Source organism: Radiomyces spectabilis (assembly GCF_025331425.1).
Source record: "Radiomyces spectabilis strain NRRL 2753 chromosome Unknown BYT42scaffold_9, whole genome shotgun sequence".
In the NCBI taxonomy this organism is placed as follows: Eukaryota; Fungi; Mucoromycota; class Mucoromycetes; order Mucorales; family Radiomycetaceae; genus Radiomyces; species Radiomyces spectabilis.
The window spans coordinates 446,230-473,247 of NW_026251934.1; the positions used below are offsets into that span (position 1 = coordinate 446,230).

General features: G+C 43.1%; 8 protein-coding genes across 8 annotated transcripts; 7 read left to right on the plus strand and 1 right to left on the minus strand.

The window, feature by feature from the left end:
• Nucleotides 1-504: 504 nt before the first annotated feature.
• Nucleotides 505-2,186, plus strand: BYT42DRAFT_575800 (activator of Hsp90 ATPase). Its single transcript, XM_051568995.1, has 8 exons — nucleotides 505-569; nucleotides 644-649; nucleotides 726-916; nucleotides 981-1,063; nucleotides 1,135-1,255; nucleotides 1,326-1,663; nucleotides 1,746-1,797; nucleotides 1,863-2,186. The coding sequence occupies exons 1-8, from the start codon at nucleotides 541-543 to the stop codon at nucleotides 2,030-2,032; spliced, it is 990 nt and encodes a 329-aa protein (XP_051421546.1). The 5' UTR covers nucleotides 505-540; the 3' UTR covers nucleotides 2,033-2,186.
• Nucleotides 2,187-2,760: 574 nt separating this feature from the next.
• Nucleotides 2,761-4,106, plus strand: BYT42DRAFT_615458 (kinase-like domain-containing protein; the record flags this gene model as incomplete). Its single annotated transcript, XM_051571961.1, has 5 exons — nucleotides 2,761-2,955; nucleotides 3,052-3,147; nucleotides 3,217-3,458; nucleotides 3,546-3,846; nucleotides 3,930-4,106. 5 exons carry the CDS (start codon nucleotides 2,761-2,763, stop codon nucleotides 4,104-4,106), a joined length of 1,011 nt encoding a protein of 336 aa, XP_051421547.1.
• Nucleotides 4,107-6,272: 2,166 nt separating this feature from the next.
• On the plus strand, nucleotides 6,273-7,087 carry BYT42DRAFT_606237 (uncharacterized protein). Its single transcript, XM_051571142.1, has 2 exons — nucleotides 6,273-6,396; nucleotides 6,456-7,087. Exons 1-2 carry the CDS (start codon nucleotides 6,323-6,325, stop codon nucleotides 6,751-6,753), a joined length of 372 nt encoding a protein of 123 aa, XP_051421548.1. The 5' UTR covers nucleotides 6,273-6,322; the 3' UTR covers nucleotides 6,754-7,087.
• A 5,108-nt stretch (nucleotides 7,088-12,195) lies between these two features.
• Nucleotides 12,196-14,408, plus strand: BYT42DRAFT_615459 (uncharacterized protein; the record flags this gene model as incomplete). The annotated part of the gene is made up of 2 exons (XM_051571962.1): nucleotides 12,196-12,309; nucleotides 14,226-14,408. 2 exons carry the CDS (start codon nucleotides 12,196-12,198, stop codon nucleotides 14,406-14,408), a joined length of 297 nt encoding a protein of 98 aa, XP_051421549.1.
• A 2,746-nt stretch (nucleotides 14,409-17,154) lies between these two features.
• BYT42DRAFT_615461 (uncharacterized protein) lies at nucleotides 17,155-19,318 on the plus strand (the record flags this gene model as incomplete). Its single annotated transcript, XM_051571963.1, has 8 exons — nucleotides 17,155-17,413; nucleotides 17,502-17,573; nucleotides 17,656-17,804; nucleotides 17,888-18,022; nucleotides 18,131-18,397; nucleotides 18,462-18,543; nucleotides 18,627-18,832; nucleotides 18,905-19,318. 8 exons carry the CDS (start codon nucleotides 17,155-17,157, stop codon nucleotides 19,316-19,318), a joined length of 1,584 nt encoding a protein of 527 aa, XP_051421550.1.
• A 246-nt stretch (nucleotides 19,319-19,564) lies between these two features.
• BYT42DRAFT_615462 (cyclophilin-like domain-containing protein) lies at nucleotides 19,565-21,544 on the minus strand (the record flags this gene model as incomplete). Its single annotated transcript, XM_051571964.1, has 7 exons — nucleotides 19,565-20,023; nucleotides 20,096-20,309; nucleotides 20,371-20,664; nucleotides 20,731-20,954; nucleotides 21,014-21,189; nucleotides 21,265-21,449; nucleotides 21,510-21,544. 7 exons carry the CDS (start codon nucleotides 21,542-21,544, stop codon nucleotides 19,565-19,567), a joined length of 1,587 nt encoding a protein of 528 aa, XP_051421551.1.
• Nucleotides 21,545-21,981: 437 nt separating this feature from the next.
• On the plus strand, nucleotides 21,982-22,722 carry BYT42DRAFT_499576 (uncharacterized protein; the record flags this gene model as incomplete). Its single annotated transcript, XM_051564649.1, has 4 exons — nucleotides 21,982-22,076; nucleotides 22,150-22,252; nucleotides 22,424-22,528; nucleotides 22,585-22,722. Coding segments are annotated over 4 exons (441 nt in total), but the record flags the coding sequence as incomplete, so codon positions are not given.
• Nucleotides 22,723-23,684: 962 nt separating this feature from the next.
• BYT42DRAFT_575841 (uncharacterized protein) lies at nucleotides 23,685-26,057 on the plus strand. The gene is made up of 3 exons (XM_051568996.1): nucleotides 23,685-24,063; nucleotides 24,143-25,914; nucleotides 26,016-26,057. Exons 1-2 carry the CDS (start codon nucleotides 23,713-23,715, stop codon nucleotides 25,673-25,675), a joined length of 1,884 nt encoding a protein of 627 aa, XP_051421553.1. The 5' UTR covers nucleotides 23,685-23,712; the 3' UTR covers nucleotides 25,676-25,914; nucleotides 26,016-26,057.
• The last annotated feature ends 961 nt before the right edge of the window (nucleotides 26,058-27,018 follow it).

Sequence of the window (27,018 nt, forward strand, 5' to 3'; positions counted from 1 at the left end):
AAAGGAGGTACTCACATCGTGGTTTATCTCTCATCAGATCGGTTCCTGCTTTTGGTTAACTTGTCCCCCTCTCGAATGTTTTTTGATCATTTTATTACCTTATTACTGCTCTTTCAGATATCATTCTATTAATGATGGACTTGGTTGAACAATATTTATTCATCTAAATATCCCAGAACTCTCATCTTTTTTATTGACGCCTTGTTTGAATGTATGATAATTTGTCCCACAACGGTAAACGATTCCTCGATAGACTATTTCTTCTTTTTCACTGAGCAAACAATGAGCGAGGATTTCATTATTTACGCTATCACATCAAAAATAATTTTTTAGCACTACCATAATAGAGTGAGTGTGAAAAAATTGGGAATTTACTGGGCATTTCCGTTGGGACGAGAGCGCTTGATATTCAAACTCAGCGGTTGCATGAAAGCATCCGGCCGGCTTCGGAGCGGTCACAGCGAAAAAGGGTGAATTTTCCAGCGCTTTCCATGAACGCGATCCTTTTGTCTCTTTTTCTTTATCTTCTACTTTTCGGTCATGTCCAACTGGAAAAACGTCAATAACTGGTAAGTTGGTTCTCTTGCAATTTTCCTGGTTACCAAGACTCAAATGGGCTAATGCTTCCCCGTTTCCATGACAGGCATTGGTAAGTAGCGGTTCATTTTTGGCGCACATTCATCGCGATTTTTTTTGTTGATCGTCTCGATCCTCATTTCTCACAGGGTGAGCAAGAATTGCTTGAATTGGGCTCAAAAATATTTCGATGCCCAGCTTGTCGGCTTGCAAGCCGAGAGGGACGGCAATAAGGTGGCTATTACCAAGGTCAACGAGTGCGTGGGCGATGTCGATTTGAGTCAGCGCAAAGGCAAACTCATCACTATTTACGGCGTCGAATTGAAACTCACTTGGGAAGGTAAAACGGATCATAATTTGAGCTGTCCACTGGCCTTTCAAATGCTGACGTAGGTCGTCTTTAGGTACCACGGCCAATGGTACCCAAGCGACCGGCAAAATTCATGTGCCCGAAGTAGCGCACGATACCGAGGCTGATGAGTACGTGGTAAGTTAATTATGGAGGGACGCCGCCTTTGGATCCGGTGGAAACAGACGATTGAAATCCCAGATCGTTAGTTTGATGTGTCGGTGGACAATGACAGCCAAGAGAAGCAAGTGCTTCGTGATGTGGTGAAAAAGCAATTGGCACCTTTGATGATTGACAAGTTTGAAAAACTGGCCACCGCCATGATCAAAGGTTGGTTTCAAGCTTTGTTTCGAGAACCCGAGGTTCAGTGATTGAAAAATTTGTATGCGTCTCTTATTAGAAAACAGCTCGGACGTTTACATTGAGCAGAAAGATAAGGCCGGTTCTGGCGCGCCCACGGTCGGTGTCACCAAAGAACGGACCGGAGTGACGCATATTAATAAAACCACGAGCAACGTCACTTCCACGACGTCGACTGAAAAGTCTGGATCCAAGGTGAATACGACTACCTTGCAAGAAACCATTGAATTCCAAACCTCGGCCCACGAACTGTTCGAAACGTTGCTGGATCCTCAGCGTGCCTCAGTATGGACCCGCGGTCCTGCCCAAGTATCTAAGCAAGTCGGTAGCAAGTTTCAGTTCTTCAATGGCAACGTATCAGGCGAAATTTTGGAAGTGGTAGGGACATGCATTAATTGTGGTTTCTTTTTGACAACGTGACAGCAATGGAAAAACTCACCGCATGGGAATAAAAAAATAGGAACCTGATAAAAAGATTGTTCAGTCATGGCGTCTGGCTTCGTGGCCTGCAGGTAAAAAAGAGATTAATCAAGACACATTCGCAAAAGGAATAGGTAGCTTATCGTGGATATTTTAGGTCACTACTCTACTGTCACCATGACTTTTAACCAAGGCAACGACAATGTGGAGTTGACCGTGAAACAGACGGGAGTTCCAATTGGCGAAGAAGAATTGACGCAGCGTAACTGGGCAGGCTACTACTGGAGAGCCATCAAGCAATCATTTGGATTTGGCGCAGTGTTTTAAATGCAAAAATGGATAAACGAACAAAAAAGATTAAAGAGATCAACAATAAAATATAATAATTCAGAGAATGGGACCGCATTTTACTGGGGAGTGACACTCTCTATTTTGTAAATGGCAAGGATCCTGTCGCATGTGATCTGGGACGCGAAGCATCTGCAAGCTAAAATTTTGTTTTGTCGATATTGGCACTCCTTTTTATCTCATCGTGAACTGGGCTTATCCGAAAAAGGGTAATCGAATGCCCTGTCTTCTGTTTTAGATTATGTACGTTGCCACTTTTTGAGTAACACCAAATAGATGTCCCGCCAATGTCGCTTCAACTCAATTCAACGACGGTGGCATGTATAAGACGTAAAGCATCGACTGCGCAATGATCATGGAATAACGATACGTACATAATTCCCCATTGACAAGGGCATTATAATCGAGCTTGGGCGGATAATTTAAAACTGTGATCATCATCTGGAATTTTTTTTTTGGAGAGACAACGTGACGTGAGAAAAACGGGCAGCTAGAAAGAAAATTATTTTCCTTTCGATTCTGATATTCTGATATTCTCTTTTTTTTCCGCGTCTCTCTTTCTCCTTTTCTTTCTACTTATTTCTCTATTTACATCCCTCGGCGTGCGTGTGCTCATGACACCGTTATCGCTAATATGTATATAGGTATGGAATACCGTCATACAAACAAAAAGAGGTGCCAAGGTATCAGCGTCTAAAGCATTGGATATGTTAGGCCATATTGATCCATCCAAAGTCTTCAACGTGATTGCCAAGAATGGCAAGACGAACAAGGATCTACGCTTATCGTATACAACACATCAGGTAGCCGGCACAGGAACGTTTGGCGTAGTGTACAAGGCCAAACTAAAAACAGGCGAACTCGTCGCCATCAAAAAAGTCAATCAAGACAAACGATACAAGGTAGAGAGGGAGAAATGAGGCGATCCGTCGGAAATTGGGGAAAAATTTTGGGGCCAACATTTTTTACTCAAAAATCATGTCATTCATTTCGATTAGAATCGTGAATTGCAAATTATGCAAGCTTTGGCGGAGCATCCTAATATTGTTACGTTAAAGTGGTACTTTCGTAGTCAAGGCGGAAGTGGAGTCAAGGTGGGTTGAGTGGTATCAGTGCACCTGACCTTTTTTTTTTATCAACGGTACTGATTTGCCTATAAATAGAAAGATGCGGTCTTTCTCAACTTGGTGCTCGAATATGTTCCAGAAACCATCCATCAACGATCACGCCATTACGTGAGAATTAAACAACGTATGCCCGATATTTACATCCAACTGTACACCGTGCAACTGTTGCGCGCCGTCGCATATCTCCATTCTCTGGGAATCTGTCACCGCGATATTAAACCTCAAAATATCCTTCTGGATCCGGCCACGAATATTGTCAAATTGTGTGATTTTGGAAGGTAAAAAAAAAACAAAGATTTGAACCGATTCAATTGGAATTTCCATTGAAGGATCGTGTTCCGTCTGAACCGTGGGATTCATTCTAGTGCCAAGATCTTGACTGCAGGTGATGCCAACGTTTCGTATATTTGTTCGCGATATTATCGAGCACCTGAATTGATTTTGGGCGCCGAAGAGTATACAGTCAGCATTGATATGTGGTCAGCGGGATGCGTGATTGGCGAGATGATTCTGGGCACGCCCTTGTTCCCCGGCGAGAACTCACCACGTCAAATGGCGGAAATTGTCAACGTACTCGGTACACCCACACAAGACCAAGTGAGAACCATGAATCCGTCGTCCACCGCATTTACCTTTCCCGACATTCCCGGCCAACCTTTGGCAAGCGTAAGTAGTGTGTTAGTTGATCGCGCATTTTTATGCATGAGGGGTTCTACTTGGAATACTGAATAACGATATCGATTAAAAAGATTTTCCCATCGGATGTGTCACCCGATCTGGTGGATCTGTTGGATTGCATGTTAAGATACGAACCACATCAACGTATCACCGCCGCCCAAGCCGTCCATCATTCATGCTTTCATGATCTACGTAAAAAATGTCAAGACCTTTCCATTGACACCCAATTCCTTGACCTATCCTCCTAACACTCAGTATCTCTTTTTTTCTTTTTTCTTTCTCTCGACTCAATATTCCGTCACCCGCACTGTAAATACATCCTTCACAAGAAAAAAAAAACGACCCGATGTTGTTTCTTCGATAATATCGCCCACAGTCGTTTTGACTTAAAACATCTAATAGGCCCAGATGAGCGAAACTGATCCTTTATGACCCATCCATTCGGACATTGGTTTTCATCGTTCATTGTGCCTCACTGTATAATTAAAACAATGAAGTGTGTCAAAATACGAATACTCGACAATCGAAAAAGGTGTAATCTCTTTCTCGACAAAGGGAATGGATGCTGACTGAGAAAGTTTCTGTGTGCTGTCGATAGTCTGTGAGCGAGCGCCAAGTCTAGAAGATTACCACTCAATCCACTCAACACTCTCGCCATTTCTGATACGGTCCTTTGGATGAATCAATCGCAATACCGCTTATAATTCGTTGAGGGCCAATGTTTTCGCCTTTCCACAAATTATGACGGTACATCCAGGCTGACGTGGTCATAAACTTTGCTTACGATTGATGTGCTTTATAATCAAGAAAAAAATGATACGAAGAATGGAAAAAAGGTAGATATTGCCCCAACAAATATTAGAAGATGCACGTCACTCTGACGATTGTGAGAAAAAACTGCTTAGCATCAAGTGAGAAAAGTACGTAAAAGCGATGAAAGTAAACAAAAGCATCAATTATTTTCATGACTTGGTGCGACAGGTAGAGAGTAACAATGCCTTTCTTTTAAACTTTTCCCTTGGAGGAGGCTTGATACAGTAGTGACTTTTTTCTTTTGCATTGCCGAGTGCATATTAGCTGGATTCCCGCAACACAACTCACAAAGTGTAGTATACGATATATCGGGTGGACGTTGTTTCCACATGCTCTTACCATTTAACACTTTATACTTTCTGTATCATAGGGGACTTCCCTTTCTCCCTCTTTCCCTTGGTGTCGGTTTTGCTTTGAAACCGTTTATCCAATATTTTATAACCACCAAAAAAAAAAAAAAAAAAAAAAAAAAAAAAAAAAAAAAAAAAAACCATATGTAGCAATGTGCGTTACCAGCGTGTCATTCCCCATGTGCCGTGTTTTTGGACAATTAAACATAGAGAGAACCGATGCAGATCATGAGCATAAGTTTCAGAAAACTTTTCTCGCGAAACGGGTCGCTGCCGAGAGATTAGATAAGGCGCGTCAACGCAGTAACATCAAGAGTAGGTTCGCTTTTTATCTAGAGTTGGTTTGTAGATTTGCAGGACCGCTAAATCCATCTTCACTCGTAACTGAGCGTCTCTTTCTCCGCTCGATGCGCCGAATCATCAAAAGAGTGGACTGATCGGGATTGATCAAAATCCTGCGATTTTTACATTGGATTGAAAGAACTGGTAAAGCATTTCGATGGATAATTGTATTATAACATCACCTTTTTAGCTTATATAATTTTATACATAGGCTCTATAGTAGTCAATATAATTTTGGTGGCTTCCGTATGACGACTTCTTGTTGGCTTTCTCAATTTCAGACGGAAAAGGATTCAAAATCTGTGCTTATGCGACAAATCCAGCAAAAATGGAGCAATTCCATACAAAATAAAGGCAGTGCAAAACTACAGGCATAATGCAGCCATTACATGTATTGAAGATTAACTGTGTAGGCAATTTAATACCACAGCAGATGGACTCTTTGATTCTTTGATTCTTTGTTGCGGACGTTCCTGACCTTAGCTTTTTTGTTTCACCGTGTGACCAAAATATAGGAACCTGGAGTTGATGCCATTCACGCTTCAGGGATATGGTCTCGGTGACGCTTTGGCTTATTTTTGTGGACACAATAAAATAACAGCATTTGAAGGTGCGTAAAAATTATCTTAAATAGTCATCTGAAGAACCCTGAATGATGCAATTGAGAAAGAGCTGAAATACATTGAGTTTATAATCGAGAGTAGACGATAGTGTTACCAGAGACGTGGGCTAAGCATTGGAGATGAATGAAGCATGTGGCATGCTCACCTTATGGCACTGGTTCAGCTCACAGTACTCTTGGGTGAGCAAATGCCTATGTGACATTCAAAATATTTGATGATGACGCTATCTCGTTTTGTTGATGTTAACGTGAATCCGACCAGAACGTGTTTTTCCTTTGTCTTTTGACTCCCCATTGTTTTTCTACTTTTACTGTTTTCACTGCTTCTCTTGTCGCCATGTCGCACCTCAAAATTTCAAAAACCCATTCCGCAACCATCAATCAGAGGGAAAATCTCCCAAAAATGTCTCGGTAAGTATTGGCTCAAGTTATGTTTGCATTGCTTGTCTTATGACCCGTTAATGGAGTAGCACCGATGACTTGGCTGGATCCTTGATCGTGGAAGCCGTGCCCAAGTTTTTCTCCACCATTGATCAAGTGGTTAAAAAACTCACCCGAAACGCCCCGGCACGCATGGAAAACCGCGGCTATGTGGCTGAATTCAAGGAAATGAAGACAGAAGTTCAAGAAAGCGGCCGATGCGGCCAACCTCAGTTCGTCTGCTCCCGTCCCTTTGCCCGTCCCTGTGCCAGTTTTCTCTGTTCCTCTCTCTGCGCCCAGCTTCATGGCTGTTTCCTCTGGTCACTTTTTCATGCTCGCTCTTGGTGAGAACGAGTGGAGTGATTCGAGCAAATCTGATATTGTATACACGCCCCTACGAGAGTATCAGAAGTCATTGCCACCCATGCTGATTGAGGTGCGGCATGGACTGACAATTCTTTCCTGGCCAGACTAATGGAGTGCCCTTAGGCGTATGCATTTCATATACGGTCAAATTCCTATATGTAAAAGCATTACTAATGATATTTTAGAAGTCAGATCATATGGTATTAACGTATATATTTGTGCATCACCATATAATAGATATAATAGAAGTTAGACCATATGGTATTAACGTATATGTTTGTGCATTACCATATAATGGATATTACCAAGAAGATGCATTAATATTTTTAATAAAAAAACTTCTGAAAGAAATTTATTTTCATATTATGGTCCAGAGCCTCTCGTGTAACGTCGGATTTCATGACCCGACGGTGACTGGCCTCCATTTTAGGTAATTCCAGGAGTTGTATAAAAAGAAGGCAAGTTATTCTTTTTTTTCTTCTCCCTCGCTTTACGATCACTTTTCCGGCGAGTTTTCTGCGAAGGTAAGCGCAAAGCCTTGAATTTTGGCACTGAAGTTCGTGTAACTGATCCCTCACTGCTGGGATTCAATTTTATTTTTCCCAGATTCGACTTCGGAGACGATACCAACGACCCAGCAACAACAACGAGACGATCCAAAATGAAATTTGATCCCCCACTCCCCCCGGGTAAAGGATCTAGGTAAGGCCAAAGGATTTTGAGGCCGCGCAGGAGAAGATAAGAAGGTGCATTCCAGCTTGCTAGATTGTGCTGGCGGGCTCTGAAGCGGAGCTGTTATCTTTCTGTATTATTCCCTTTGCAATTTCTTGGTAGCATGCCGGGTTCGACTGGAAATGATTTCCACAGGCCGAATTTTCGAAGTCATATGGTGTAATGCGGACCCTGACAAGCCAGGTTACGCAGGGGGGCTATTCCTGCACGTGCGAGGACGTCAAGTGGCGGGAGGAGGCTATCCATGCGCGGAGAGGCGGCTGACTAGGTGGAAGAGTCACCGTGTAACGTGGGCAATTTATGCGCGTATTGCGAACCACATCTCCCATACATCGACTTGTTGGCACAAACTTTGGGTTGGATGGTTGGACCAATGGCTCGAGGTGATGTAAGGAGTTTCCGTGCCTTGGACGCTGCTTTCTACGACCATCCTTTAGGTGCATATTTTCTATTCCGCTCCCGTCTGGTGGAGAAATCAGTTATGGGAAAGTAGGATGGTGATCTGGACGGTCAAGTATGCTTTGCACTCTTGCTGCTTGGCCAACTTCCGTGTCGCCAGCACACCCCTTTGCTACCTACCGTAACCGGGTACCAGCACCGCCCAAGTCTGATCTGTGTGTGTTTCACTTCTACAGCTGTGGTTTACCGTCCCAGTAGGCCATATGCGACTGGACCAAGGTTCAGTGTATCAGCACGGGCGTGCGGTGTGAGTCAATGATCGGGCCTTTTTACTCTCATCTCTGGAGGCCTCACCATAGGATGGAAAATGAGGCTGGGACGGGACCATTTCGTTGGAAAGCGATAAGCAGCATCGTAGATTTGATCGAAATAGAGTTTATGACTACTAAACTGGCACAGGCATAGAGATCAATTCTGTATCTTCTTGGCTTCTACCTTAACCTTGATGGCACTGACTTGCTATTCTACACAATAGTTGGAAATCGGCCTTATATCAAGGAGGATATTTTTATTTTATTCTTATTCTTTAGATTTTAATAGCTTCATTCTTTTTCTTTTTGGTATTATTTCTTTGGTGAGGGTTGGGTTTGTCATTAAAGCGGTCCGTTTGTTCTAAGCTTTCCATTCATTTTTTTTTTTTGACTTTTTTTTTATCTCGAATATCCATTGCTTTACTCCATTCATTGCATAGCCGATAAACAATGTATTCTCTTGTCCCACAAAGACAAGTTTTATACTACCGAACACTGTTCATATTAGCCACTAGATGGCTATGGCAAGATCAATTATTCTTCTAGACCATCAAGCGAGCCTCAGCAAAAGCTCTGTGCAATTTTCCTATGCATTATGTGATTGATGCGATTTTCAAGTTATTGCTAGGAACAAAAAGCAGCGCTGTGACCGTAAATTATCATGTATGCGCAAAGTCGCAAGACCGCAAATCGTGGCGCGACCCACGGGAACCACGAAATGTCGGCATCAGTCAGCCTGATGAGCAGATACTGCGTGGACTTGCTCTCGAAATTGGCGACAAATGTTGGCGCATGATTTCGCCCTACTGACGTGCCGCATCGCTCACCGGCGTTGAGTAGCCTTGGGGCTTGAATTGTTGACGATCAAAGTCTGAAATGTCTGCCTGAAAAGCGGTGAAAGCGCCCTTAATGTTGTTCGCGACTTTCTTACTTTTTCCCGTAACTGTTGTGAATAGGTCATAGAAAAGTTGAGAGAGAATGATGGAAACCTTTTCCCACCGGAAGACGCCACAAAATGTAGAGATGAATTTCAAGCATGCCTTGTTGGACGAACGGCTATCTCTGCGCTGATGGCAGGTCAGGCATATTTTTCGGATGAGGTGACGTTGCTGTGTCCTTTTATCGTGCATCCTGCTGCCTTGCTGCTTGCTTCGTTTTGCGTTTTGCATTTCTATGTTCAAACCTTTTCTCGCTTTTCGTTTGTTTCGTAGGGGCAGAGGACGATGGTGCAGCTAGTGATAGAGTATCATTGCAAGAGCCCTGACTATAGTGCTCAAACTACTTGACAATCGGATACTGTATTGAATTTGGCATGACAGTTTATTTAGTCGCCTTGAAAATTAGGTAGACTCATTTGATTGTCCCATTCGTTTACATACTTATGGCTTTACAGTGGCCGCATCTGGGGTTGGGAACTGATTTAATCTGAAACTACTTCCTAAAATGGAGATAAAAAGACTCATTCTGCAAAAGATTTATTTCTAAGAAGCTCCCGTTTTGATGAATAAATAAATAAAAAAGACACGGAAAGCTTCTAATCCTGTGAAATTGAGGTAGCTGGAACGAATGGTGCAAGAGAATCAAAGTATCATGTTTAGGAGTCATGACAATGGCTTTTGCCGCGTCCATGCGTAAATTAAGGTTTGTATCGGCGAAGGATCCCTTTTCATTGCATCACCTGCTTCTTCTTGGTATACATATGTCGCAATCAATTTGCGTTGCTGCACCGCCACATCTGAAAGGGGGAACTACTACGGTTGAAAGGACTTCAACACTCTGGAACGAGATAGTCAGACGTATATGTGATATGTAGAAAGTGAAGCTCACTTTAATAATAAATAAGCTATCAAGAAACGGAGTTGAATATTTCCGACATGATTTGATTATAACAAGCCGTACACCCGCTGTGCAATGGATGCCGCCTGCCACCGGAGGCCGCCCTCTTACATTGAGCGACTTTCGTCAGACAAAAAACCTAACGCATACACGGCATAACCTGGGCGAGAACTCTTGACGGAACTTCGGTATATTAATGACAACCTTATGGCATACGTTGCAACGTGATTTGTTTCTGAACCTGCGCAGGGGGCAGCACTGATTGACCCCCTCAGTTCCATCCCGCCCAGGCTATGATAGATCTAGAAAGATGTGTGGGTATGTTGGGTATTTAAAAAAATGAGTTAGTAAGCTCTTTGATTGATTCAAATTTTCGTCAAGATATTTTACCTTTGTTATTTGAGTTTTCGATAGCCATTGATCGCTTGACATGACTTGGGTTATATGACATTGAAAAAATTTGAATTAGTATACGTTTATTACATCATAGCAAAGGAAAAGAAATTGGACTTGCCTTTGAACCAAATGGTGTACCGGAAAAAAAAACGATGAATACGGGCCGCCAGGTAAGCTTCTTCTTCGATGCGGAAAATAAAATTGCTTCCAGGGACACTTAAGCGATGGATTGGTGGTGTCAGCTTGAGCAGGCAAAAAATATTGATGTGGCCAGAAGTGACAGTAACTTCGAGTTGGATTCCAGATATCGAGAGTTCCCCGAATAAAAAAGAAAGAAACAAATAAAGTATATGATGATAAAAAAACAATGGTCGCGTCAGTAAAAACCTCATAAAAAACCCTGTGGGAAAAAAAGAGGAAAAGACTGCGAAAAGAATATGTACATGAAATATAAAATACAAACTATAAACTACAAAATAAATAATCGGGAAGACAGCTCGAATACCATATGATGAGAAGCAATCCAAAGGAGAGGAACATGAAGAGGACACGTAAGCGTTTTTCTGATTAAAAAGAGAGCCACACCACCAACGATAGCCTTTGACGTCATCCGGTTTCGCCAGATGGATGGATGGATGGATGGATGGATGGCGAGAGAAAGTCAACTTGTAGTATCCAGAACTTGTCATGAGAAAAGAAAATGGAAACCGGAAGCTGGAAGAAGGATGGAAGTAAAGGAGAGGTAAGTCTGTTTTGCCGGAGCAAAATCGATGGTGGACCACTCGACGCTTACCTTTTTGAGGATTGTAGTCGATTCAACCAAGTTATATACACGGGATAAGAATGGTCTGGATAATGTATGCGGATGGGATCTTGATACAATGATAGTGAGGGTTTATCAAGCAAACAGAAAGAGAGAGAGAAAAGCAAAAGAAAAAAGATAAGATTGAAGACAAAAATATATGATTCTCCATGGATGAAACAATAGTCTCCCCACTGATGCTTGAATTCATGGATCGAAGCACGTCTGCTTATGTATTATTCGATTCATTGAAAATTGAAAGAGAATGAAAGGACATATATAGTATAACTGACAAAAAAAACCAACAAATTGAATGATGCTACAGAAGAACGCCAGTCGTATCATCAACCACTTTTCTTCAAAAAGAACTCTACTCACATTTTTAATCGAAAGACGACGATACTCTGTTTGACCATAAATGACGCAAACGGCATCTTGCTGTTGATTGTTTCGCCTATTACCGTGAAAGTGGCAGCGAGGCATGGTTGAAAGATGAAAAAAAGGTTTAACAGGTCCTGATAACTTAGTGTAGATCATGTGATTTACAAATCCCTAATTTCCCAAAGATTTTAATTATGTAGGTTGAGCATTAAAAAAATTGACTGTTTGGGCAATAAATGCGGGGGAAGAAGTGTGATACTGTTCAAAAGAATACACCTTCATAGAGACGTTACCACCATGGGGACATTCCACGACAGAGAACCCCGTCATCAGTAACAATAATAATAAGCTCACTCCAATGGATACTGGACATTTTCAACATTTTGAAAATAAAAATTCCGGCTTTTTTTCTTCTCTTGCATCTTTAGTTATCTTTTTTTCAACTTTTACTGCCTTTTTCCCACGCTTATCTCTCTTGAACTACTCTCAAGTGTTTTTAATGTCTCTTTTTATTTTCTCATTGTTTTATTAACTTTATCGTCCTTTTAACCTTTTATAATTTTTACCATGACTATGAGCATTGAAGACAACGTCGACCTGACCATCTGTATGACCCGTATGACCCGTATGACCCGTGAGCGAACAGCCTTCGATCTGAAGTTGCTGCAAACCACTCTGAAGGTGAACAAACTAACTTTTGAAGGACAATGTTCAGGCAAAGAAGCGCAGCCGAATGGATCGTAGCGAGCGAAAGCAATGGGCCCCCGCCACAAAAGAATCCGCTTCAAGCCCGGTCATGAAGAATCAATGACGAAAAGTCTCTTTTTTTTTTTTTTTTTTTTTTTTTTTTTTTTTTTTTCTTTGGCGATTTCAGCCTTTCAGGACCCGCCCTGACCAAAGTTGCCACGGTGGCAATAGAAAATTTTTCTACGATGCCATGGATATCGTGTGATGTCAGGAAGATAAAGACGAAGTTCGGTATCGATGCAATGGAATTTGACAACCCTCATTGGCAGGCGTTGGACCTTGCGCATAATGGACGTCGAAGAAAAAGCTGAAGTAAGAAGCGCGAAGAACGCGACGGACAGCGAACGGAAGAAGATACTCAAGTTGTACTTGACAATTTTACCGCCACTTGAGAAACCTTGCGTGGCCACAACTCATTTAAATTGTTAAGCTTTGTAGGACTCCATCTCTGTGCGTTTATTGAAAGGCGGCCCGCAATCGAGAATCGTGCTTGGCATTCATATGGGTTAAAAACGACGAGCGCGTGTTGCAAGTAACAAGTCCACTGGAACATTTAAAGATCTGAATGTCTGTCCATCTAGTGCCATAGACACAGGTGCACGCATATTGGTCAATGCAATCCTGAATTAATTTATCCATTTTATATTGCCACTCATTTTCCATACACCGTTGTACACTTCAAGTTTTTTTCTTTATTCCGTTTCACTTTACTATTAATATCTTATGTAACCTCCCCATTAAAAATAGCCATGTTATATCGTAGCAACTAAGTGCATCAGTCATGATATGTACCGCATTAGACACGGGTTGGACAGTGAATTTTGACAGTCCAAGGCAATAAAATGCATGAAAGATCTACATGACGTGTTTCTCTTCCCCTTCTACAATTCACCAAGATGCCGCGTAAGCTCATCAACAAAGAAAATAAGCCAACCAAAGGCGATATTTTGAACAAGAGTATTGTCACAAGAGATGCGTGATCGATGTTGAGAGGTTAATCCGTTAAATATCAGGACCCGAAATGCATGATGAAGATGATTTTCAACCAACCCCAATCATAATCAAACGCAGAAATATCCCAATTACACCCAAAGACAATACTTCCTTTGGTAAAAAAAGTCGATCGATGAGGCACCAATACAATATTAATGCGTTCCTTTATTCGATATCCATACTACATCGGAAACAAAAATAGCGCAAACAAATCCGAAAAAGAAAAACCTAGCGTTAAAAGAAAATCACCCGAAAAAAATCAAAGACTTCAAACAGATAAAAGATACATCAAAGAAGATTGGTAAACGACTTCAAGATGAATGTAAACATGTTAGAATGCAATCGCTTGGATAGAATAAGTAGGCCAAGCTAGCTCTTCCGTTGCAAACAAAGAAGAAGAAAGAGAAACAGCAAAACCCGAAAAAAAACATAATTATGCAGGTTCCGTTGCTTGGATACAAAATCATTACTGACGCGTCAACGCAAATGCCACCGTCACCTCAAAACGCGCAAGTAGCTATTTAAAAACCAATGATGGCGAGTTCCTATATGTTAACAATTAGCGATTTACAGTATTGATTTTGAACACAACCAAAACGTCTGCTCAAGTTGCGGCGAACCCGATCATCTCCGATCGTCAAACAAACTTTGCAAGCAACTTTCCAACTCGACGAACAACGTTGACACCCCTCAAACGAAAAATCCATTATCAAGACCTCTTTGCAAAATATTTGCAAATATCCAATTTTGATTGAATCCATTCAAGACATTGTCAAGCATGTACGAGATGTCACCTACATCGGCTCCCTTTTTGCTAATTTTTCATTGCCTTAATTCTCTCAAGATTTTTTCTAAAGTATTTTTGCCACCATCATGGGTCAAGACAAGAAGCATCCACACTGGTGCAAGAAGCTTACCAAGAATTCAAATCACTAGTCCCCGAATACCACGAAGCCAGTTTTCAATCCCAAGGCTACTCCACCCCATATCCGAAACCGCGAAAGAATATTACACCTCCGCACAACAAGGACATATTTTGAAGAACTACCCCGATGAAACGAAGGAATACAATTTTGTCCGAATTTATAATGCCCATGGTCCGACATTTTTGTTGCCATAGTTATGGTGGCCAAACGACGAACCACTGCCAAATACATTTTTGACGAAGCCGCCAACCAGACATCCACACCCATCAATTTTCCAAAGAACGTTCAACCGATGACAGCATCACATCCAAGCATTCAGGCTTTTGTCCAACTCCCTCAAGTCCAAACCCGGCAAGAAAACCGACGAAGGGTTTGCCCTCAACCCGCATTTGTATATACCCCACATGCACGAGATTCTGAAGAACTTCAAATCGAATATCTTCGTCGAAGAAGACGAACCGCAGACTTTTTGTTTCCAATGCTTACGTTCCTAGGCACGTGAAAGATGTACGTAGGAATGTTTGACATGCAATTGATGGTAGATCGCTTATACCTGGATAGATCACAAACAATACGATACCCATTTATCAAACACAATTTTTGCTTCATTGAACATAGCTAGTCCGCGAAGCTATCAAGCAAACAGTTTTCATTTTTCCACCGGAATGTGTGCCCTTCCCATGAGATTTTGACAAGCTCAATACTTCATTAAGGATACCACGACCGCCATAAATGGCAACCATGTTCGACGCGAAAAATTCAACGACCCGAAGGCACGCGTCGCTTACATTTTTGCCTCCTTACACGTAATGCGACACGTTCAATTTGATCGACAATCCTCATCGACCACCTGCGAATTACAACATCGCGCAATACGCAGCGAGACAACCTTAAAAACGCATATTTTGAAATGTTCGACATGAAGAAGCTCGATTTCAGAACGATAGAAGGCTCGCCACCGATGGAAGATTTTTTTGAGGTATGTTTACGATCATGCGCCATGTAAAACGTCAAATACTAAAGATATACAACTAGGAATGGTTCGCGAAGCGACGGCACAGATGCAAAATTTTTGGTTTGAAAACCAAAGCCAAGTTACCAGAATGTAAACCGAATTTTTTGGAACAAACTTTACAAAATGCAACAACTCCAGGTGTTGACGCCGGGATGACCGATATTTTTGTTTGCGTCCGACGGCTCCTCTTATACCCCTCACCGAGTTCGCAAAATTCCTTGCAAGGAATATTATCATCTCTGCGGCTTCAATTTTGCTACATACAAACGAAACAACTATTTTGAAGATACCCCGAATATCAAGACCATAATGCGCAAGATACCCTCCGAACGAACAAGCTCCATCACCGATTTTGTCAAGCCAGTTATTTATTTGCAATCACATAGGGAAGTAGCTCACATTGAAAGTCACTGACACCATTGCACTAAAAGCCTTCAATCCAATTTTCATTGCAATAAGGTTACCATGGCGCCATGAAGGAAACCAATAAAATACTATATTAAGTGTCATAGTATCTGATTTGATTTGGTAATTAGTTTGCTTCATTTTGCATCAAGCAACGGCTCTCAGACCCCTTGCTGGTCTATTAAATATAATGAAACCATAGGCCTGAACCGCGATCGACTTTTCATCTGTTTTAATAGATTTCAATGAACGGGCCATGGCCCAAAGACGAGGCTATTATGAATGAACTGACTCATAACTTGTCGTCTGCTGCCCTTGATGTTCCTATCAAATGTGGAGTCGATGGAGTTCCCGTTGACCGGTCATGGATACCCTTTCAAATCATGTCACTCTTTTTGACGCTGGCCAATTATTACCATGGCAATGAAAGGCATGCGCGCGTCGCATCCAGTCTTTACGGATTTGCGCTCTTGATGACATGATGATAAAAAGATGAAGGCGAGGTATGATTCGGCCCCAAAGATTCCCAAAGATAGCCAAGTGCTGGGTTTTTCTTTCGGATCAAGATGACTCTTATCGTTGTCTCGGTCTTTGTCCGCCTGCGTGGTGCCCAAGGTTCAACTAGAGCCGAGCTTTGAGCATGCCGACTAAAGACCGATCTGACTTCTAATTTTGGACTCGCTACGGTCTCATCAAACGGGTGCAAGCATTGTTTCACTAAAAATATATTAAACTGCAAGCCATGATGGCGAATGTTTCTAAGTTATTATTTGCTGAGCTCTCCTATGTCCGTTCATTTGGCCCAGCTTATCGACAGCAAGATCGAATTACTTAAACATTTTTGCTCTTTGTACTGCAGTTTATGAAGGAAGATTGACTTTGCAAATTCAAAAGTTCCTTGCGAATCCACCCACTTCGCCGTGAAAATGCTGATGATATAAAGCATATCTTGGGGTGTAAATAGAACGAACACATGTCGTTTTTATTGTCGGTTGTTTGTTTATTTTTTGCAAGCCTTGCATGAAAAAAGGTATTCAAGGTTAGTTTGGTTATAAATCAAGTAGTGTTCTGTTTTTTGAGAATAATGAAAAAAAAAAAGAATATAACGCATGGGCGGAGTTGAATTTAGCCTAAATTCATGGTTCAAGGAAGGCCCATCATCACAAGTGAAGTGAACAAATACAGGGGTGTGAACGAACAGCGCATACATGATAAAGCAATTAACGGAAGCATAAAAAGCAGATGTATTGGTACGTGGAGTACGTTTTTTCATAATCTGGCAAGGCAGTGTTGCGTCAACTGCACACCACGAGACATCAACGCTCGAATATGGTCGACTACTTACGGACTTCGAAATTTAAAAAGATACGTCACTGTTCGTGACTTTGCCGCTTATTACCTTACTCTTCTTTATCCTCGTCTTCCCCGACCTAGGCCAACATGACGAATCGACCGACCGAAGACGCTTCTTCCATGACTTCATCAAATTTCACGGGAGAAACCCAGGTTTCCTCGGACCTGATGGCTTTGCAGATCAAATCGTTGGAACAACGCACCCACTCGGTTACTGTGCCACGCACTTCTTCGGTCTTGCAATTAAAGAACGAAATTCAGACCGTCTTTGATGTCGACACCGGTCGTCAACGACTCATCTTCCAAGGTCGAGTGCTTAAAGATGACAAACAATTAACGGATTATGGTACGATATGAAATGAAAAATGGAGCTTGGGGTATTTCTTTCCCAGTTGTAAATAACTCATCCCCGTTCTCCCTTTTCTTTTTTGCAGCCAACCTTGACAGTGGCAAAGTGATCCATCTCGTCGTTCGCCCGGCCGATGCACCTTCGAATCCACAAAACGGTAAACTAAATGGAAATAACGAATGTTTGGATTCGTATTGGAAACTGGTTTTATTTATGCTGGAAGCCTCTTTTTCTGTTAGACGAACCACGGACACAAAACACTCCTCGACGAACGTTTGGCCGAACATTTTCTCGAGCCTTTCCCAGCTTTTCCAGTCGACTGCCTACCATGGAAGGCTACGCTTTTATTACCCTCGATACGACATTAGCCGATGTGGACAATAACTTTGTAAGTCATGGATGGCCAAGCTCAGTGAAAAGTGGAAAAAGCGGCATTATTCATCAGCATTACTGATATCTCATGTGGGTTAGCTGTTATCGCAACTTCTCCACGGAAATAACAACAGTAACCTTGGTACTACCACGGGATCACCTGGAGGCTTGGACGGGTTACCGAGAATGCGATTCATGCGTAACACGGACAGCGCTAGTCGACCAGCCTCTACTGTAAGTTATCAGCTGCTTTGGCATATCGTTGCTTGGGACCTTTTCCTTTGCTTTATGATTGTTGGATCCGAGCTGATGGTGATGGTTTTTCCTTTTTTTTCTTATTAGGGTGCGGCTTCAGCGACACCAACGACGGCAGCTACACCTGGCGATGCCGCTAATACTGCAGACAGTTCGCCTTCAGCGGCACGACCTCAAGGAGCGTCAGCGGCACCGACTAATTTTGCCGCCGAACTCTTGTCGGCTATACCATCGTTTGAATTTAGCTTTGGGAGTCGAAGTTCAGCGGATTTCTTTAGACCATCCACCCAGTCGCCTTCGGCTCCTGCGACAACCACGGGCGCCAATCGCCCAGCCATGAGTCTTCCATTTCCTGTAAGTTGGGAATATCGCATCATCCGTTGGATACCATTACTCACATGGGCTTGATTGGCTGCAGACATCCGTCGAAGTTCGCTTATCTCGTACACTAAGTTCCATTCAAAATGTACGATCAATTCTTGAGGCACCTTTAGATCAAGGTAAAATGAGAGAGTAACCTATAGAGTCAAGGAGCGATCATAAGCTCACCATCACGGGTTTGCTTTTTTTTTTTTCGTGACAGATATTTCTGGCATCAGTACAGCCTCAACTTCATCGCAAGAGCAAATGCAGGACATTCGTAACCGACTTCGTGCCAGTGGAAATACACAAACTGCTCAGGTTGGCATGGTATTGGAAGAATTAGCCAATCTAATGACTTCGGCTGCCCCCCGTTTGCGCGAGGTGGCCGCAGCATTACAAGAGGAAAATCGAGATTCAGAAAGAGAGGTACAGTCACGAAAATGGTCCCATATGTGTAGTGTTGGCCGAGATACTGAAACAAGGGAATGCAATGGTTAGCTGTATCGCCGCGTCTTGCGTACGGCTCGGGTGGTGCAAGGCATGAGTCTTGTCCACCACTTTCTGGGCTCCGTGTTGGGGAGTGCCGATATTAACACACGACGCGTGCGACGATTTCATTCGAATACAGATAGTTCCAGCCCCGCGACAGCGGCGTCGGAAACCACCACTCCATCACAGTCAGAAAGACAAGCACGGTCACGCCCTAGTGCTGCAACAGCGATACGAACCCCATCCTCCTCCTCCATCCCACCTGTCCAATCCTCTTCCTCCAGTAATGCATCTCCTGAAAGTGAATCAAGCAAGAAACGATCGAATGCGCAAATGGAGGCAGAAGATGGACAGGCCTCGACTGCGTCCACGACTGCATCCGAAGACGATAAAACCAAAGGCAAAAGAAGAAAAAGTGAATAGAAAATATTGCATGACAGTCAGCACCGCCACATCGTAAAGAAGCCAGAATGGGAAAATAAGAAAAAAAAAAGGATTCATGCTGTATACCAGAACTTATAATAATTTGTACATTTTTTCTTTTCACCTTTGGTTTCTCTAGCTCTTCAACCCCTAGTTAGCTTATTCATCATTGATTCAAGATAGAGATAATGTTTGTGATTATCATTCTTGTCCGGATTTTAGTATTTATAGGCCATGTAAATAGTATCATCGTCTAGAATAATGATCTCTATGGGTTCTAGATCGTTTATAATCATCGTCGTATCGTGCTCGTCGATCGTCTTCGTGGTGGCTGCGGCTGGAATCTCTCGGTCGTTTCTGGAAGGCTTCACCCAAATGACTCTTTTTACTGCGCTTTCGTTCGTATTCTTCTTGTTTGGCTTGCGCTTCTCGATCGCGCGGGTCAATGACGACATAATCGTCCACGTTTTCACGCCGTTGCATTAAATCTTTGCCTTTCAAGTCTTTTTCAAACACGAGCTTATGTGACATCCATCCCTCGTCTGTTACTTTGTCGTCATTTTCCATTGATGTATCGTAGCATGATTCGCAATTGGGGATCCCGTGCAATGCACAGGGAGGTTTCTGATCCTTATTGTCATTGACGGGTTCACTCGGTTGCGACGTGGTGAGTTTGCGTTGAAACGCCATCAACTTGGCAAATGTCTAAGTCAAAAACAGCCGACAGTAAGTATACATGCCAAATGTTTTGCTTCTGCAGTATTTAGAAATAGTTACATCGTCCTCCGCTTTGGCAGCTCGTTTCCTTGCTTTCAAGCCTCCGACGATGGCTTTGCCTTGCATGTATTTTTCGCGTTCTTGCTCAATCAGCGAGATTTTCTTTTTCTTTTCGGGTTTCCCTTCCTTTTTCACTCCCATAATTTCATCGCGTCGATCTTGTTCCATCGCACGGATATCTTGCATCAATTGTTCCGCTTTATCGCGAGAGGTTCTGTTTTGAGAAAAATCATTTAATATATAATCGGTTACGGACACCGTGCTGTACCACTTACTTTGGTTCTTCTCTGACGGGCTCTGATTTTTCCTTCTTTTTCCGTGCAGGTTCAGAAGCTGGTATTGGTGCTGGTGGGGGTGATGATTTCGTGACAGGTGGGCTTGGACGGTCTTCCTGCGGGTCGGGGCGGGTTGTTTCTACAGGGACCATTTTACGTTTAGATTTTTCTTGGATGGGAGGGGATGGTGCCACGGGAGTGTCTCCAGTAATGTCATGACTGCTCTTCATTTTGGATGGAAGTGCTTCCTCCATATCCGCCGCTTCTTCGCCAAATGACAGCAAATTCAGTTGCCTATACCCTTTCTGTGTGAATGATGGCGGGGCTTTATGCGGTTTCACTGTATTTTTTGAATCCTACTTTTTCACTTTCTTCTTGGTCTTTGTACGCATCTGGGCCTCTTTTGCTTCTTCACGTGCTTTGGCGACCATTTGCTCTCGTTTATTGATTCGGGGAACAATGTCATCAAATGGATTGAGCACGATTTCGGTGGATTTGATGCGCGGAGGATACAGCGGTCGTTCGTTGTCGTCAATCTCCATCTCGCCCATCTTTAATACGTTGAAAATGGTATCGCCAGCGACCTAGAAAGACATAAAGGAATGAGCATGCCACGTTGGCGTACTAAGATTGATCCGCTTACTCTTCCGAACAGTGTGTGTTTCTTTGTCAATTCATCGGCGCGGTCGAGGGTGATAAAAAACTGACTGCCATTATCATTTTCGCCAGTATTGGCCATTCCCACCAGACCACGTCGAATAAATCGAAGTCGAGAATGGAACTCGTCGGGAAACTCTTCTTCGTATATTGACTCTCCCCCTTTTTATTTAAATAGTCAGTTGCGGTGATCCATGAGGACGCACGATTACGGTTGGATGACCAAAAAAAGTTTACCTTGACCCGTGCCGGTCGGATCGCCTCCCTGTATAATAAAGTTGGGAACGATACGGTGGAATATGGTATTGTCGTAATAGCCTTCCATGCACAATTGGATAAAATTACGAGCTGCCAACGGGGTCTCTTTACCCCACAGCTCGATCTCTACATCGCCCGCCGTCGTGTGGAGAATAACTTTGGCACTGTGCATATACAATGTCAGCATGGTATAAAGCAATGCATTGATAGAAAGCTGATCTTACTTTGTAGGTGGTTCAAGTACGTAGATATTAGACATGGTATGCCGAGAACTTTATGGAGTCCAAAAAACCGATGATTCGCTTGATGGGCCGCCCAAAAAGAAAAGGTGAATTGTGACCGTCATCGGTGTCCAAATTTGGTATTCTTTTCATCGGGACGTTCCTGGGCGAAAAAGAAAAAAAAAAGTGTTCAATATGGAAGTGAGTGAATCGCCCGCCGATCAGCAAGTGACATTGAGTGTACGTCTCTATAGTCCTACAATTCATTTCTTTATCTCTCTCGTTCCTTATAATGATTCCGTGTAGAAAGCCACCAACGAGATCAGCATTTCAGAGGCAGCCAACAGTTGCCAGGAAAAGTGTCAAACTGACGGCGAACATCAAGACAATGCCGAACGTCCCGAAACGGTGCAGACAGTATGTCATTAATATACTATTTCTACCAGGATATTCCATTGTTAAGCATGAATTTTAGGTGATAGATGCTGTTACCGCGCTCGGCATTCGTGATGTGAGTCAGTTTACTCAAGTCGAATCTGATTACTACGAATGGGAGTTACAGCGCCGAGCGTAAGTCGCCCTCAATAACCTATGACATACGAACGTTCTGTGTATTTTCTAACGGGGTGTGTTTGGTCTGCAGTGACCGCGTCAATGCTCCCAGCGAAGCCCACCTGTGCAAAACTCTCATTTTCGAGAACACACGTTGTACCCACAATGAGATTTCAGGTATGCCCCTTGCTTGTGTGACCGACCTTATTTAAGACTATGGATGGCGCCTGATCCATACTTTTTTTTTCGCTTTTTTTTTTCTGGGACATAGATCCACTGTATTCTCGATATTATTGTGTGATCACTCAGGTAAGCTATCTAACCGCATTTTGCATCCAGTCCTTGTTTGTAACCATCGCCCATAGTATATCGCGCCTGTCAATGCCCAAAAATTGCTGAATTTCGGGCGTCGATTGAAAAATAAAGAGATCAGCAAAAAATATTACAAATTTCGTTTGGCAGATCCAGAGGTAATGTATCATGTAACTTCTTTCCACTGGATCATGGTGGCTCAACCGATCATTAGGTATCGTTTCAATTGACCGGTTTCCGTAAAGGCGGGGTTTGCCCCTTTGGTATGAAGCAGCCGCTCCCTGTTATTTTGGCCGAATCCATTACAAAGCTCGAGGTAAGACTACAAGAAGAGAGTCATCGGGTCTATTGATGTGTTTGACTAACATGGATTTATGCAGCCACCCGTCCTTTTCCTTGGTGCTGGTCACACTGATTGGAAGATGGGTGTTCCCGTCTCGGATTTTATTAAAACCACTCAATGCTGGGTCGTCGATCTGGAATAAAATCCCGTAGAGCTATAGATTGTTGCAATAGAATAAAAAAATTAAAAATAGAAGCCACTGACAATTCATTTGTTCTTGTATGATTCTATGCTTGGTTTGTCGTAAAGGACGATCATCGCTGATTACCACACAATTGGGACGCCTGATCCTTCGACGCTTCAACACTGGGGAGTATAAAACGGATTGGCTTAAATTACTGAACAGGATGAAACGGAAACTACCGTGTGAAACTAAAACAACAAAAAGAGACAACCATGTATGACTCGCATTCCTGTGTCATGGTTTCGTTAGCATGAATTATACGCATGGATGAACATATCAACCAGGGTTCGATGGCCTGTTTTTTCTTTCCGCCATAGTCTTAAAGAATGCTTACACCATATCCGCAATACGTTCGGCTGACAAAAAAAGGCACACTGGCTTTTGAAACGGCGCAACACGACCGGAACCGCGTATTTTGCTGAATTAGAAAAAAAAACAGACGCGTGCCAGAAAATGGGACGCGTTGCTTTTCCAAGTTCCTGCGTCCTTTTGTCCGTTTGCTTTATTTTCTTTTTCCTTTTTCCCACTCATTTCCCATTCCATCATTCTTTTGACGCTGCCACTCCAAGTTTTTCATGGTCTCCAAACGAAAGGACATTCTACTTGAAACACCCGTCCCCGATCTTCTCTGTGGATTATGCGAAGGTACATACTTCTCGTGTCTTTGCAATGGCTATCCACGCCCAAGAAGCCTCAGTCGTACTTACCCATGGTCTTGATTGTCTACAGATGTTTTGGATGAACCCGTGCAAATTCACTGTCCCGAAGGTAATAATTCGAATACACAGGGAGGGGGGGGGGGGAGAGGGAAGCAGATGAACAAAAAGCAGACAAGTCACGGTTGGATCCACCAATGCCTAGACTTTTGGATGGATCATTGGGCAAATAACACAAAGGAGCCGAGTCAACAGGGGACTGCTGAGAGGGTCGTGATAACATGTTGGACTAATCTTAATGTTTTAGACCACATATTTTGCGAGAAATGCATTACCGCTTACATGGATCAGCGTTCTACGTGTCCCGTTTGTCAAACACCTATTGAAAGATCATCGTTTCAACCGTCGAAATTTGTAAAGCGACAGATTGGACGATTGCGAGCGCGATGTATACATCAAAGCCTTGGATGCAACTGGCAAGGACTCTTTGGTGACGAGCATATTGAGCAGGTAAATAGGATCGGGGGAGAAAAAACGAAAACACGCACAAGCTCATTCATGAAGAAAATTTTTTTTGGTGGTGTTGCAGTGTCAATACGTGCCGGTACCATGTCCCAACGCTGAGCGTGGATGTGCTGAGAAGCCACCCCAGAAGGATATGGAACAACACGTAGCACAATGCCCTTTTGCGCTCATCCGTTGTCCCAATCTGGATCCACTGTGTACGCCCTTCTTGCGCAAAGACATGGAAGCCCATGAAAAGCGGTGCCGATCGTACCCTTGCCGATATGCCATGGAAGGTTGTTCCTTTCTCGGTACCTTGCCCGAAACCAAAGCCCATTGTGAACTCTATTGTGGCAAACTTCACGCGCGAATCCAAATGCTGGAATCAGAATGTGAACAGCTCAAGAAACTCTGCATCGAACATGGTATCGATCAAGGCAAGCTGGAAGCTGTCCGTTTGTCCTCATCGGTTCATGCCTCCAACAATAATTCCACCCCCACAACGAATACAGTCGAAGGCAGTCAAACAAACAACAATAACAACAACAACGCCTTGATGAATGAAATGCTTCTATTCCATCAAATGTTCAATCAAGATCCATATCTACCGCTGCTCCTGAGTAACGATAACAACAACAACAGCAACAACAATAGCAATAACAATACTAATAACAGCAACCCTCACAACAATACCTCCAATCATCATCAACCTTCTCATTCTACCGCACAAAGCAACAATACCACCGATGCCGCCAAATCAGGCAACGATCCCACTAGCGCGTTTCTAGGGAAGCTCGACTTTATGGATGTGACCGATTGCTTATCAGGCGATGCCACCTTCCCGTCACTATTACCCCCTGCCCCTTCATTTATTACCCCCACCACCAACACCTCCGTCAACGCCGCCGTCAACACCACCACCACCAACAACGTGCCACCCAAAGCTTCGATGAGTGATACAACAGCCATTCACACGACAGCGGTACCAAAACGATCCTCCAACGGAAAAATTATCCGTTACAGCAAGAACAAACGATTAGCCCACAGTGCACTTCGTATGGCGCGCCAGAAAGTTGTACAAGATATCCTTGGATCGCCTGAAATGATGTTGCAAGACCTCGACGTGGCCAAGACGGGTATGTCTCTCGACACAAGTTCGCCACTCGTATCGTCGCTGCTATCCAGTTCGTCCTCCAATGATACTTCCTCTACCATCGACTTATCTACTCTCATGTCACAACAGTCGATCTCCTCTCCTCCGAGCCATTCATTCCCTTTTAACAATTTGGAAGATATGACCAAGTTCCTAGCGGAGCTTCCCTCTGATGCCGGGGTGTCAAGCAACGATCATCCGCCAACAGCTTTGATGGGTGGAAGAGGCGACGCCAGTCCTTCCAATGGCCCACCACGACCGTCACCACCGGGGAAACCGGATCGTAAAAAGAAGACGTCACCGCAAAAGAAGAAAAAAGCGCCATCTTCCAAACCGACCGACCAGGTTGTTACAGCGAGTTCACCAACCCCAGCGACCAATGCACCTTCGCCTTCCTCGGGAGCCGCCCCCAAAAAGCGGCCCATGTTTGTTCTGGCTTCTACTTATCTTTCCAACTACAAGTAAGCCCGCATTTTGTATATAAATTCATGTAGTTTTATTTATGCACACCGTGGTCCTCTTTTCTTTTTTCTCCCCCTTTCCCTTCATCCATCCTTTATCTTTGTATGTTCATTTGCGCGTATTCTCCTCTCTATTCCCACGTACAGTACCATAGCAAAAATTCGGTGTAATTCCCATCAATTTATTTGACTCTCCTAATGCTACTTTCATCTTTCAGTTCATTTTTCTCGGGAAATGAGGAGGTGATGATAAGATAAATTCCAAGGGAAACAGAAATTATTGATCTGAAACTTTATTGGCGGGAATGGGGTGGGATCTTCTCATATTTCTTTGGCCTTGGTAGAATACTTGCGTAATCCAGATGGCGGAATGTGCCGAAACTGACGACTTTGTTCATCAAAGAGAGGCCATCTTCTCGAGGATGACTTATTTTTACAGTAACATGTATAATACGAGTTAAAAAAGCCAGTCTATGAGCAAGCCGACCCATGGAAACCACACCCAGCTCTCTCTAAATCCCATCGAAAAGGAGCAATATACTTAGCTGTCGAAGCCAACATACTCTAAAATTTCACTGCATTGTCGTTTCTGGGCTACAGTATCCCCGGATTAATGTTCCACGGTCGAATAGGAATAGGAAGTGAAGGTTAAACGACGATAAGATACTGGTTTATTGATAAAATGAATGGACTATTATATATCTTCTGTTTTGTAGGATGACTGGTTTTCGGTGGCGTAAATATACATCATGTCCTGCTCAAATGTAAAATACGAAAAAGGAGAACACTAAAAGATATACGACACCATGTTCCTTCGAGAAACAATGAATTTCCCAGCGCACGTCATCATTTGCCGCGCGTCCCCTTTTTTTTCCTGCATTATAAATTCGGGCCTGCGTAAGTTTGTTCGTTCAACCGTTATGAAGAACAATCACGAAGAATCTCTGCCAATAGTCCAAGCAAGAAGAAAAGTCTTTCTGAATCACATGATGGCGTTATTGCAAGCCGAGGACGCCAATTTTTCCGACTTTCTCTGGGAATCTTTCTGGGATTGGTGTGATATTGACAATGTCGAGATTGCCTTATCTTATGAAGAAGGAGTATTATCCAAAGCGGCTCAACTGGCCACAATAATCGATTTTTTGGAGTGTACCAAGTGTTGACCTTCCTTTTGGAAGGATGCCTTGAAGGCGAAGCGTGTCCGATCGGAGCAAGAAGGAAGACGGAGGAACAAGAAGACCGAGCAAGGTCGGTTAAAGCAAAGCATAACCGATGAGGTATATGTTTCGTATAATAAGACCAACCGGAAAATGATGCTAATGTGCTTTCTTTAGGAATTGGATACCA